At 35.6% G+C, this 15170-nt stretch overlaps 1 protein-coding gene across 1 annotated transcript; it reads right to left on the minus strand.

The window, feature by feature from the left end:
* Positions 1-278: 278 nt before the first annotated feature.
* Positions 279-9559, minus strand: LOC123670378 (protein phosphatase 1 regulatory subunit 36-like). Its single transcript, XM_045603875.1, has 10 exons — positions 9465-9559; positions 7069-7165; positions 6327-6392; positions 4996-5127; positions 4700-4844; positions 4465-4617; positions 3942-4170; positions 3535-3702; positions 2712-2825; positions 279-390 (listed from the first exon to the last, which is right to left on the minus strand). The coding sequence occupies exons 1-10, from the start codon at positions 9557-9559 to the stop codon at positions 279-281; spliced, it is 1311 nt and encodes a 436-aa protein (XP_045459831.1).
* Between the last annotated feature and the right edge of the window lie 5611 nt (positions 9560-15170).

Raw genomic sequence — 15170 nt, forward strand, 5'->3', positions numbered from 1 at the left:
TTAAAACATTATCAAATATCGTATAATGATATAAATCATTATACGATGTTTCATTCTTATTTGATTATAAACATGTTTTGTAATTTAGCCTAACCAAAAAGAGTATTTTAACCGACCTTAATACTGGGGAAGAAGAACGACAAAAAAGGGGAAGTACTAAATTGCAACTTCGCTACTTAGTATATGATTTTAATTATATTTTGAAATCAGTACACTAGAAATATTTTTAATAAGTATAAAAACTATAGGTTTTAAACAGACACAGAAAAAATAGTAAACTAGTGTGGATGGAGAAGTCTCTGGAGTCTATTTTGCCAGCGCCGACGTTGAGTTTCGCTACAGGGTCGAATCACCTCTGGTTCATCCGGAAACTCGGAAGGGAATGCCATGCTGTGCAAACATTACGACACATAGTAGGCTAAATTTAACTTTTTAAATGTTGATAAAGATTCTATAGGGTTTTTCAATACGGGCGGGTAGATATTAAAATGTATGTAAAGTCAATTTTTTCGGACCTGTCTTATTTAGTAAACAAACCCCTGTCAATACGTGATTCACGTTTTTTCCGCATTTATCACTCACTTTCACAACTTACAGATATTTGTAAAACTCCATTTACTATTTATTTCAGTAAAAAGAAATATCAATTTATTATTGTAAACACATTAAAACTATTAAAAAACGAATTTCGAGAGTGCAGATAATTAATATTTTTGAATATGACATTTCAATATCTTTTTTTACAAGGCAAATAGGGATGTATGTAGTCATATGAGTATAAGTGAATGAACAGCATGAGCGATAAAATAGGCCGTGTTCTTTACCTATATTTTAAATTTTCATGAATCATAATTTGTTAATAAGTTATAAAACAATGTTAAAAAGCAATTTGTTATTATGATATATTGTCTTTTTTTTCTTTTTATTATGTTGAACGTAAAAAATGCTTACAAAATATTACAAATGTCAATCTTTTATAGTAAGGTGTTTATTGTAAAGTTTTCATTTTATATTATGAATATTTCTGAATATCAATTTCACCCTAAACATTATTAACGCTATCCCATATAATATAAAAGTATAGCACATAGCACTAGCATAAAAGTTTACTCTAGTTCACGGGAAAATTTTGTGGGACTTTGAGATGAGACTTAGCGTTACCCAATGAAAGCTTCGTGAAAAACAATGTTATTAGTCCTTTTGTTTAGATCTTAGAGAGAGAGTGTGTGCCGCCGGCGCAGGATTTTTTATTCATAGTAAATCTTATTATATATATATATGGTCTATAAATGCCATTTAGTGTGGGCTATGATATCGTAAAAATAATCGCCTCAGCTTGTTCTTTTTATTTATGTTTTACTGTATTTAGTTTTTAAAAGTAAATTTAACGTCCTGTGCTGGCAGCATTTGTAAAATTGCGGACTGAAAAGCAACTATAGGCTGACTCTACGACCTTTTCAGCAGCATTTTTTTCTATAATGTTTTTAAATTAGACTTTAAGAAATCTTTATATTTTTTAATGCTTGGTGAATAAACGTCTTTATTATTATTATTATTATTACTTGCGGTGCTACAGATCTGAACGAAAGTTCAATGATTCTTATACGTGGATCCACCTTAATTTGAGTGATGGCCTGTGTTATGTTCACCTTTATGGCATCGCTTGGTTGTGGTTTATTTGCATAGTCTTGCAACTTCAAAAAACCCCATAATAAAAAGTCTTCAGGGTCAAATTGCATGACCTTGTTGGTCAATTCACATCCCTCCTGCGAGAAATAACTTTACCCTAACATCGTTCATACAGAATGTCAAATGTGGTATTACCCTGCTGGAATTGCACTACGTCGATTTTATTTTGGGCCACAAGAAATTGGTTATCACCGTTCTGTATCAGTCGCTGTTAACAGCGACTACGTTACCAAAGTCGTTTTTGAAAAAGTACAGACTAATGACGCTGCCGGCCAAAATCCAAAACAAATGATAACTTTTAGCGCATGTATTATCACCGAGTGAACCTCGCGTTGGATGGTGTCGATAGATATAGTACTGTTTTGCTTTTCCACATATTCATCAAAAGATTCACCTCGTCTCTGAAGATATTTTCTGCCAAAATAGATGTCCTCTGGCAAACGATGCGAAAGGCAGTCAGCAATTTGTTTGCGGCGTTATTTATGGTCGTAAAACGTTGAGCTTCTGGGTCAGATGGATCTTGTATGGCTGTAGGCCAGAGTCCAGAGTCAAAATTTGCGAAGTTGAAATCTTCAAAAGCTGGAGTTCTTGTGCAGAGCGAGGAATTGTCTGTCTTGAGTTCTGGTGTACACTTTCACAAACCGTGGCAATTTATTCCCCTGATCTTACGTTTCTTGAATGTAAAGGTGTTAGCTGAATATTTACCAAGTCCATCTCAAATTTGGTCACTAAGCTTGGAAGAGTCAACGATAAAATATAACCATATCTCGCATAAAATGGACGTAAAACGTTTGGGCTAAGGAACACTTATTTTAATAATCGTGCATTTGGACGTGCTATTCAATCATGTAACTTACCATAGTGATTTGGCATAAGTAAGTAAATAATAAACAAAAAGCTTTGCAAATGTCCCCAAAACAATAGGCCCACAGGCCACCAAAATCTACCCGCGCTAATTGAAAAACTCAATAAATATATAGGTATTAATTACAAAGACTCCAAAAAAGTTTATAAAATCTTACGTTCGCGACTCCTTTCGTGGCAACACAATTTCTGGATATAATTTCTGCGGGACCAATTGGCTCTTTCTCATGGAGCTACTCGTGCTGCTCTTTGATCCATAACTCTGTGAAGATCTGCGCTAACACATACAAAAATATTTTTTTTAATTTAATAATATTTAGTTTTACTACATATACTATTAATTTTTATTTATTAAATAATACGTCATAATATGAATGTACAGAAATCTTTGAAAATACTGCTAATGCTAAGGCATTAAGGAAGTCGTAGGAATAATAAGTCGTAAATATACTTAATACACTTTTACCTAAATTTTGACAACGTCGACGCACTGGCGCAGTGGTCACAACATTAGTTTATGACTGTTGTGGTGGCGGTTGCGGGTTAATCCCAGCAGATGGCATACATTTATATTGCCATACAGATCTTTGTTGTACGTGGTCTGAGCATTTGTACTTAATCTGAGAGTTAATTTTGAGAATTAATTCAAATGGGGACCGTTGAGTGTGAGGCGATAATCTATTTATTATTTAAATAGACTAAAAATTAAAAGCCGCCTTTAACAAAATTTCCGAAATAAAAACTTTTTAACTAGTATTAATAAACAAATGATACCATCATTTTTAAATTTTTTCCCTATTGGGATAAAATTTAAACATACATTCTTATTCCAATTCCTCACTTCAACACTGTTCTTTTATCTTGCCATTTCTGTTTAAAATTAATAAGTTTAAAGAATGGTTCACGTTCGAATATCTGAAATATCTAAGAGCGTGTAATGATGCAATTCTAATTCTGTACGGATTCTACTAGAATACATACACAGAAGCCTTCGATTTTCCAGTCTCGGAAGCGGTCGGTAAAGGTCGTAACATTGTATCGAAAGCTGATCGAGGCATTCCAACGACACCAAGAACGATCCCCAATTCGGACAATTTTTCTTCCGGACCCGCTACTGCATGCATCATATATAGAAGTCTCGGGGTCGGTCTAATAAAATGAAAGAATACCTTCTAGATAACTTGTATAAACTATACTGTAAATGTAACAAAGCTATCGAAAACATATTTTTATAATTTTTTTTTAAATAAATATTCATATAAATAATATTGATGTTTCATCTAGACTCGAGGCGGGAATCGAATCCATAACACCTGGAGCAGAAAACAGGGTCTGTGCAAATTGCGTCAACAGGCTAGTGATTTTTTTTTATTGTCCTATTAACTTACTGAAGGCACTTGATAACGCCAAGTCCCGTGAGGCGATAATCAATTTCCCTGTGACAGAACACCTCGTTCATGAGAGGGGATCGCGTGTTGAGCTTCTTGTCGCGCCGCACGCAGTGGCCGAGCAAAACCACACGCTCTTCCTTAGCCATCTTTGCGACGTAATCGGTATGCAAATTGTGCTCCACGGCGTTGAATATCTCAGATTTAAACATTCTATTAACTTCCAGCTCTAATTTAAAATAATTATATTATTCTAGAAAATTAATTTTAGAGAAGAGAACTGTATCACAGGAATCTCCTTTTGCTTTAATTAAAATTAAAATTTAAAGTAAACTAAGTCACGTATATTTAAATAAATATTAATCACTTCATGCTTTATGGAAGATCAGAATATATGATACTTTACATTTGTTTCACAATCGGATATCGATAAAATTATAAGCTAAAAGAAACGCAGCCTACATACAATTTATTTTATTTAAATTTGAAACAAAAATTATCATATTGCTGATGTAGAATGTACCTATCTGATTGAATGACTTGCGGCCGAGAGCCAACCATACTATTTGAACACAAACTCGTAACAATGTCTCAAAAAATCGAGCATCTTTATCAGATAGTGATCGACGTTTCTTCTGAGGCCCCATATGATGAAATTTTTTTGTGTCATTTCCACCTACACAAAATAAAGTTAAAGAATATGATAGTAACTAAATCTATAAAACAGATATCCGTTAGAGCAAATTTTTTCAACAGACCGATGAGCATGGTACTATATTCTTTTGCTACTAAAAGCCTCAAGTCCGATAAATTGTCTCGGAATTCGTTTTCAACTATTTCACATTGCGGTGTCCGTACTTTTGTATCCAGTTCGAGAATGCGATTTGCCATTTCATCCGCTATCTTAAATAAAATATATTTATTTTTAAAAGATTCTTTACTATTGTTGTTTGTATACAATTGAAAATTTCTTTATAAAATAGCTATTATAAAATATCTAGTATATCTAAGTATTGTCTAAATATCAAGTCATTAAAGGTTAAATATTGTTTACCTGTAAATAATACTGGCAGCAGAGTACAAGCGCTCTAATGAATCTCTCCGTAGTAGGAAGGTGTAACATATTTATTAACATTGGACTTAAAATATTTACTGGAGCTGTATATATCGCTATGTCTTTAACGTCCTGTAAAATTATTTTAGGTACTATTTATTACTTATATTTATTCTCGGTCACATTTATGTAAGTAAGAAGATTTAAAGATAGTAAAAAATAAATCTTTTGATTTACTTGCACCGCTTTTGATTTTTAATTTACAACCATTAGAGCGACAAACAAACGTATGGTCCATCTGATGGTAAGCGTATACCGCAACCTATGAATACCTGCACCTGCCTGACCCTCTCCAGAAGCTCCGGCTATTTTACTCACCACAGGATCACAACACTTCTTGAGAGCAATATTATTTGGATGTAAAGTTAAGATATTTCTCCAATAGAGTAGTTTTAAAATTTGAGCCAGGTATATCCTACAGTGCCCTTTGTGAATAAGTTTTTTTTATACATTTAAGCTATTCGTTATCCATAATTTGTTAGGAATAAACTAAGTTGGAAAAAATATGCTCCAAATCGCCAACTTATAGTAAAATAAAAATAATATAAAAGTCATATGGTGGAAAAGCACTACTGGCACAACTGAAAACCATAAAATACGAAAAAATATTGAAGTCATTTGCTAATACGTAAGTATAAAATTACGTTTCCGACATTAGATAATAATTATTCAAATGACTATATGTAAAACTTCAATATATAAAATTGGTTGGGACATTTGTTTGTTTGTTAATTAAACAAATTTACATATTATAGAAGTAGCAAGACAGAATTATATATACTATAAGTAAATATAAACTGGGGTGAAACCCCGAGGGAGTAGTAATGTAAATTATTATCAATTAAATGTTACGCTTCAGCCTGTAATATCCCACTACTGGGCATAGGCCTCTTTTCCCATGTAGGAGAAGGATCAGAACTTAATCCACCACGCTGCTCCAATACGGGTTGGCGGATATATTCCCTATTATGAGTAACGATAGCTATCAGGTGTAAATGATAACAACCGGGACCGACTTAACGTACTCTCCACGGGCACGGCATGGCACGGCACGGTGGGGTGGGCACCCACAAGGACTGCACAAACACCCAGACCACGGCAAACACCTGTATGGCCAATACAAATGTTTGTCATGTGCGGGACTCGAACCCGCAACCGCCAGCGCAACAGATACAATCCATAGCTGTAACCGTTGCGCCAACGCGGCTTAAATTAAGTATTATCTTACTGCTACCTAGAATAAATCGTAACTGAGTACTCCATTTTCTTACCTGAATAGTAATAACATCTGCTTGGCCTGGTTTTAATTTTCGTTGATAACGCCGTCGAAATCGGATCTTAATTATATAAAAGGAAAAATGGAATTATTTATCAACAAAGGATTATATACCACTAACAATTAAGGTAGAACTCAATTTTGTTCTACGAGTACATTAGTAATTAAGATTAAAACGTAACTTGCTTTTTAAATGTATTTATTTTAGTTAAAGCTTTTACACTGAAATGCGTGTCAACTGTCAACCCTAATCTAACACCTACACTTACAAAACTTGTGTACAGCAAAATTACAAATTGACGGCTTTTAGGTACTATTTATTTGCCTGGTTCTTATATAACTTATGTAGTAGTATTGAAAAATAATAATAATATAAACATTAATTTCAAACAATTGTACGGATGGAACTGAGGAGTGTTAATTTAAAAAGACGTGTTCATAGCAAAACTGCATGTTTATTACTGACATTTAAATATAAGGCTTATAAGGTATACAACATACCTATACTACATACTTAGAACGTATACAACATACTATAACTACACAATTAAGAATAAAATTTCTCGAAAATTTGTCTTTGGTTTGAACCATAATTTATAAACCTTTAAATAAAAAATATATCTTCGAGCTCTACCATCGTAATCTTATTACTCCTAAAACAGCATTTTCATTCATAACGTTACAACTACTACTACAGACATAGTAGTATTGAATATATCATAGGTGCTTCACAATACCTGTTCTATAAGGTCAACATCGTCTCTGAATTCAACTGTTCCAGTTGGAGCTTTAATAGGTATCTGGATTGCTTCTACTGGTTTTGGTGGCAGGTCACTTTCTTGTAACAGTTTAGTATTAATATTTTATAAGTAATATCAATGCAGACAAAAACTATACTAATATTATTAAGATTTCTAACAAAAATATATTTCTAGGGACGCACTTTTAGAAAGTTTCATTACATCATTACAGCCTATACAGTCCACTGCTGGACATAGGCCTCCACAAGTTTACGCCAAAAATAACGTGAACTCATGTGTTTTGCCCATAGTCACCACGCTGGGCAGGCGGGTTGGTGACCGCAGTACTGGCTTTGTCGCACCGAAGACGCTGCTGCCCGTCTTCGGCCTGTGTATTTCAAAGCCAGCAGTTGGATGGTTATCCCGCCATCGGTCGGCTTCTTAAGTTCCAAGGTGGTTGTGGAACCTTGTTATCCCTTAGTCGCCTCTTACGACACCCACGGGAAGAGAGGGGGTGGCTAAATTCTTTAGTGCCGTAGCCACACAGCACAAAAAAAAGAAAAAGAGGAAGATTATTAGAAAGTTTAGCTGTACCTAAATAGTATTAATCTTATATACAAATAAATAAAATTGGAGTGTCTGTTTGTAATATTAAAATAACTTCTTTGAACTAAATGCAAATGGATATATATACGGTACATATACCAAAACAACATTTTTTACAATTTTTGTGTCTGTCTGTCTGTTTGTTCCGGCTAATCTCTGAAATGGCTGGACCGATTTTGACGGGACTTTCACTGGCAGATAGCTGATGTAATAAGGAGTAACTTAGGCTAGTTTTATTTTAGTTTATTTTTATTTTATAACTCTGCGAACTGAACAATAGCTATTTTGGTAAATTCCACGCGGATGAAGTCGCAGGCACAGCTAGTCAATAAAATAATCGTTGGGTAAGACTTAATCATCCTTATCCGCCATACTATATGTATGGCAAACTTATATATTTATGTGCTATCGCATTCTGCCTGTTACACCCCACTGTAGGATTTAGGTCTCTTTCTCCATCTAGGACAAGGATTGAAGCTTAATCCACCACGCTGCTCCACTGCGGGTTGGTGGATATGTTCCCTAATAATATGAGTGACGATCGCTTTAGGGTATTTATGTTAATAACCGGGACCCACAGCTTAACGTGCTCTCTGATGCACGGTAGGGAGACTCACAAGGACAGATATCCAAACGGGAAAGAAATATTTGTACAAATATCCATCCCGAGCGGGAATTGAACCCGCAAACCGTCGCGTCGTTGTTTTAGACGACTACTCGTATATATAACTAACTATAGCTGTAATATATAAGTTCTGAAATTAGTCTATAGCAAATCATCAAGTTCCTTGTACTAATTTCAAAAGTTCTAATATCAACTTATATTAACTTGATCAATGTTTTTTGTTCATCAATTAAAATTGACATGTGTTATATTATACTATAGTAGAGCATGTTTATTACCATAATAAATCACATTAAATATAAATCTCTTTATTTTTTATTGATTGTGCTTGAACTAGGTATAGATCAACAAAAACATGTTACATCTGTTACTCGGACGACTTGCGTGTCACTGTCTAATAAAATTAAGGCTGCATAGGACAAGTGCTCGCACTCTTAAAACCGCAACGAGACACGCCAAGATGACAAGTGGTCTATAATACTAACGGAATTAAAAAAGCGTTCAAGTGCGTACCATGGCATGACATGTAGTGTTCAGAAATTGTCGCTAGGCACGGACTTAAAATAAGGCTTTATGTTCAATAGAATAAAAATTTGAATAGACATCATAATCCAATGTAGCTAAAGAGATCTTTTAAGCAATTTTGGATGAAATGCTTACAGGATTTTTCTCATTAATTTTTAAAGACTAGAAGTAAGTTTTCATTTTTTTTTTTTAAGTTAAGTATATACGACTAATTTCGATGTTAAAAACATAAATAAAAATTTTACTTCTGTTGTTTTCTATCGAAAACTTTTAAATTATCATAATTTTAAAATATTTTTAATTATCATAATTCAAATTCAATATGACGAACCTCGAAAACAAACGAAAGTGACTTTTAAAACGACTACAGTAACATTAATAAGTTTAATTTAATAGCCAGAGGTACTTTTGCTAGAGATCTCTTCTAAGTTTGAAAATAACTTTTTTAGTCCTTGTTTAATTTGTTTTTTCTTTTTATCCAAAATAAATTATAGGGACCACTGCCTACAGATAATTAATTTGGAAATCGGCTTCTTTTTATTTGATTCCTTAATTATATCAAGCTAACAGCACTTATAATTAGCCAACAATATGTCATTGGTATTCTAAGAAACATTAAAGATCAGAACATAGATACCTTATAAATATCAACGCTTCTGTATTCTCATCCCACATCCAATGTCCATCTTCATACAATCCACCAAAACCACCTTCTTCTTCATCATCTGCCATTTAGATTTCTTATATATCGTATTTTAAAATTTATATAAAATTAAATTACCGAAATTATTGTCCATACGTTAATGACATCATCAATCAAAACAGTTTATTTTTACGTGGCAGATAATAAAAATGAAATTTATTTAACCCCAAAGAGGCTACATTTAACTATACACAGTAAAGGGTCTGTATGCCAACATACACGCTATTCTAAAAATATTTACATATATTCGTACATTACGCGAAACGTGTGTTTTTGAAGGTGCATTTGAATAGTTTTAGGATTTTTAGGTTTACATATAGTTTTATCAGGTCTATCAACGATTTAACTTGGAAAAGTTGTGTTAAGATTATGTTTTTTATTAAATAAAATAAAGTATTATATAGTAGTAATAGTATAGCAAAATAAAGTAGTATATATTTCATGTGATGCTGTTTTGTGACGTATATGAATAGATTCTTACTAAAAAGGATAAAAAAATTAAAAAACTATGATCCAAACATTTAAAATTACGCACTATTTTATAAGGTTGCAAAATATATTAAAACAACTAAGTAATTATATCCACGTTTTATTTCCTTATAATTTATCAGATTCATAAAGAAAACCTAACTCATACGTTTCTATAAAATATCATAATTTAATTCATAGACGGCTATAACTTGTGAATCAAATTTTTCTCCAGCATTTGTAAGTTTGGAAGAATTTACGATGTCACTAGTAAGTTACGCCCGATGGCGCTGAATATAAAGTTATGTTAATGCAACTGTATTTAAATTTAACCCTTGAAACTTACAAAATGTCTCATTATCAGACCAAGATACACGGTTAAGATAAAGATTTGTGTAGATATTTCACTTTTGCTAATACTAATACGCATATAATATTGTTTACTCGAGCATACTTTGCTAAAGGACAACAGTGAGAAGGGACAACTGTGTCAGGTGCTAATTCATTGAATTGAAGTACACAAGCGATTGCACACACGTCTACGATGCGAAGCTTTGATCATGTGCGCTCTGCCATGTGATCACCATGGGCTTTTATGTAGCGCTAGGTCGTTTTATACCTAAGGGTAAAACATGTTATTATAAATGAGATTATTTAGATTAGAGTCAGATTTTAAACCAATTATAAGAGATATAGTTGTACCTAGTCTTATCTGTTTATCTATTTCACATATAATATCTATCATGGATTAAATACCTCTTTTAACACAGGTATGTCATAATGTACAAAGCTGTGTAAGCATTACACGTAAAATCTTTTTACACTAACAGATAAACATGCAATTACGGACCACACAACGTTTATTTTCATCACACAGTTAATAAAATGCTGAATCACGAAACGGAATGAGCAACTCTTTCCACTACGTTTCACTTTTATTTTCAAACTTCCAGACCGTTGAGTCGAACGATTGAACCTATTAGGAATAATTTTTCTACTTATGTAACATAACAAAAACATGTATGGAATAAAATTAAACTTTCATCGTCCATGGTACAATCTAAAAAAATTGGAAAAAGGATAACTAAAAACAGACCAATTAAACAATCAGAGTGAGAACTTTATTATTTTTTTAACAAAATTTGCTACTATAGTACTTTATAGATACTAATTAAGTTTGTGCAAGGATAAAATATGTGAGACGTTATTATTGCATTATAAGGTATACAACAAGCTGCGGAAGTCCTTGCCGAGAGCTACTCATACGTCTCGGATAGGAGGGCTTTCGGTGAGAACCCGACGTTGGACGGGATCCTACGGGTGTGCCGGATGGGGTAAGAAGCAATAATGCGGAGGTGGAACCTTCCATCTGACGTAGGTTCTCACCGGGCACGGCTGCTTTGGTGACTACTTGTGTCAGACGGCCCACAGGGAGACGACGACTGGATGTCACGATTGTGGCGCGACGGTGGACTCGTCCCAGCACACCCTCGAGGTGTGCCCGAGATAAGCGACACTGCGTCGCGATCTGACGATAGTCCTCGGAGGGGAGTTGTTACTCCCGAGCGTCATCACCGCGATGCTCGGCGACAACGAGTCCTGGAGAGCTATGGTCTCCTTCTACCAGACAGTAATATCCTAGAAGGAGGATCACGAGCGGGTGAGAGAGGAGGCCGCCGACGAAGCCTCCCTTCGCAGGCGACAAACGGGTTTTCGTAGAAAGCGCTACTTAATGCGCCTCCAGTAACGCCCCTGTGCCCATGTCGGGTCGGGATGGGAACCCGGTCCTGCTAGACATGGCGTCGTCGGGATTGTTCAGAGGTGAGCCGGACAGTCCCATGGAGGAGAAGTCTGGTCTTTTCGCCGAGGCCAGCCTGTCGCTGGAGGGATCCTGTTGCCTGCAGATCCGAGACCCTTCAATTAAAGCGGCTGAAGGCTTCCGCAAGGGTTTGGTCGAGATTGCACCTATAAGTGCTGACACCGACATACGGTCTAGGACTGCCTACCCGGGTGTCCTGGATATTACCCGCAAATGAATTCCCCTTCTATAGTTTTAATAATACATATAAACCTATAAAAAACTATTGTTTGTTGACTATAAACAAAACACTCTTTAAAGCAATTAATATCCTAAGCCTTTACAATTTTATTTACAAACTGGATGTTATTATTGAGATTGGAAGTGCTCCTTTACTATAGCATATCCTCGGGGCAGAGCACGAAACATACATTAGACTATTACCACTGCCATTGTCTTCATACTCCAATGAATATTCATATCGTGATCGATGTTCGCTTCTCTTTATTCACTGTAAACACGTGTACGTGTCTTTCCAAGCTTGTCTTGTATTACGTAAATATTTAGACTCCGACATAATTATATGGATGACAGCTTTGGAAAATTTAATTAACATCAAAATGAAATTGATAATTTCCTTCAAATTCAGCACTCAATAATCTGAGTATATTTAAATACACAATATAGTATGTACAAGAAAAAGATAAAAAAAATGTGTGTTCTCGAATAAAAAAAAGACTAATTTAAGACAAGTAATAAGATAAGAAACATCATCAACGTAGTCGAAATCATCTGAATACTTATTATTAGGGATAGCTCATAAATTCTCGTGAGACCTTGCTCAAATTTTAATGGCAATTATAAACACCAGCTTTCTAAAAAAGAAAGATTCCTCAAAATCGGTACACTTAGTAAAAATTAACACACACTAAAACAAGAATAATTGTGTTGCTTGCAAACGAAAAAAAAAAACTACTTCAATTACAGCAACCAGTATATAGGTAGGTATAATACACGTAAGTAAACGAAAAAATATTCAAGTATATATGCATTCTTAAAGATAACTCAAAAATACTCGTCAAACATAAATAATTTCCAATGTTAGTGAGGCCACATTACAAGCATCAGCTTTCGATTAACCCTAGAAGCCCAATCTAGGTCATTTTTACCTCTACGCAAACAAATATCTACTTCCTCTTTCGCATTCTTATTTCAATCGCCGTGATCGGTCGAACCAACTAAGTACACGCCAAGAGTACACAGGAGACGGTGGTATTGCCTTGGTAAGTCCCTTCATATTGGAGTTATCGTACCGTTGTAGGTTAATTTGACCTATGTTTAGGCTTTGTGTAACTTTTACATCTACTTAGCTCTAGCTATTTCAAGACGGTTTACGTCGTATTGTATTGTCTTAATAATGAATAAATATTAGGTACTTTAGAGAAAAAAACAGGATAGTGTTCTCTAAACAACTAAGGACCGACGAGATAGCGGCAATTTTAGAAAATACCAGTGACTCAGAGACATGCGATACAAACTCAGAAGAAGATTGATTTACTCAAGATGAAGTCAGAAGTGACGCGGGAGACGAGATAGTGGACTGCGTTCAGTGGTAGCCAAGAAACTGTTCAAAATGAAAATTCATCTATTGAATCAACTAATAAATCAACTTACAGACAAATCGGTGGCCTATGGCTGTTTTTTACGGCATGCTCAATATGTCTTTTGTGAACTTATATATTATCCACTGCCACAAAAAGTTATCTAGTAAAAAAAAACATTAAGTCGCAAAATCTGCATAAAAAATGAGCATGGATTTGACCATGCCATGGATACAATAGCGACTGGGAGCTTTGCTTACTTTGAAACGTTCAGTGGGTGTAAATATAATGAATATCCTTCAAAATAAGCCGCAACCAGTACAAGAGGACCTTGCAGAAGAACGAGAACCGAAAAAATGTCATAACTCTGGATAGTTCTTATAAAAAACAACGGAAAACAAATTCATAGTGTAAAAATGCAAAAAGGCAATTTGTCGTGAGCACAATATTGATGATTGGGCTTTTTAGATAACAAAATATGATTAGGCTTCTAGGGTTAAAAAAAGATTTTTTAAAATCGGTACACGTACATTTTGGGTTGACTGGATAGGTAACATGCTCAGTAAAAGAGTCATCAGACTTACATCATCTGGGACACAACATGCACTGGTGGTTAAAGGATGTCCACAAGGAGGGGTGCTCTCCCCACTACTGTGGAACGTGGTGGTGAATGACCTTATAACCAGACTGAACCAGCACAACTACTTCACGATCGGGTATGCTGACGATATTGCTATTCTAATTAGCGGCAGAGTCAGCAGTACCGTGTGTAATGTTACACAACAGGCGCTACGGATTGTGGAGAGATGGTGCATAGACAACGAACTTACCGTCAATCCCAGAAAGACGGAACAGGTAATGTTCACTAACAAACGACTATTGGGGAACTACAATCCCCCTAGACTGTTCGGAAAGGAGCTGCAGTTCAGCTCGGAGGTGAAGTATCTAGGAATCATTCTAGATAGCAAACTGAACTGGAGCAGCCATCTCAACAGCAAGATTGACAAGGCCACAATAGCCTTCTGGCAGTGCCGCAGAATGATAGGTAAAAGATGGGGCTTATCCCCAAAAATCACTCTGTGGCTGTACCAGTCCGTCATCAGACCAATTATCAGCTATGGCGCAGTGGTTTGGTGGCCGAGAACCAAACTAATCACCGGCGAAGCAAAGCTACAACGACTTCAAAGGCTAGCTTGCATGGCGACTACGGGCTGCATGAGGACCACCCCGACTGCGGCCCTGGAAGCCCTACTGAACTTGCCGCCGCTGCATCTGTTTATCCAACAGGAGGCGGGAGCGGCCGCGGCAAGACTCAGGAAGCTAAACCTATGGAGAAACGTAAAAGTAACACATACAGGTATACTTGGTGAACTGGCGAACAGGGAACCGCTCATCGAAGCGGTCACCGACAGAATACCCAAACAGTACGTATTCGACAAAAAATACAGAATACAATTACATGAAGACCCAGGGGAAGGCATCAACCCCAAGGAGTTGAGAATCTTCACAGACGGGTCGAAAACATCAACAGGTACAGGTTCTGGGGTTTACTCAGAAGACCTGAATATCAAAATGTCATCGCCATTGGGAATCCACAACACCGTCTTTCAGGCGGAATGTATGGGAATCATAATGGCCGCAACAGCGATCACGGCTAGAGAGGTACAGGGTTTTCCAATCCGTATTCTTTCCGATAGCAGATCGGTCCTGCAAGCCCTACAGAGCGACACTATGACATCGGGGCTAATATACGAGTGCCATCGAGCTCTGACG

This window comes from Melitaea cinxia, chromosome 4 (genome assembly GCF_905220565.1).
Source record: "Melitaea cinxia chromosome 4, ilMelCinx1.1, whole genome shotgun sequence".
Lineage (NCBI taxonomy): Eukaryota > Metazoa > Arthropoda > Insecta > Lepidoptera > Nymphalidae > Melitaea > Melitaea cinxia.

Bases quoted from the DNA above. Each gene is read 5' to 3' on its own strand.
- LOC123670378 (XM_045603875.1), bottom strand. From the start codon at position 9,559: ATGGCAGATGATGAAGAAGAAGGTGGTTTTGGTGGATTGTATGAAGAT. The intron at 4,845-4,995 runs GTAAACAATATT...ATTTTATTTAAG, and splicing joins GCTGCCAGTATTATTTACAG to ATAGCGGATGAAATGGCAAA. The intron at 391-2,711 runs GTAAGATTTTAT...ATGTTTGCACAG, and splicing joins CCACGAAAGGAGTCGCGAAC to CATGGCATTCCCTTCCGAGT.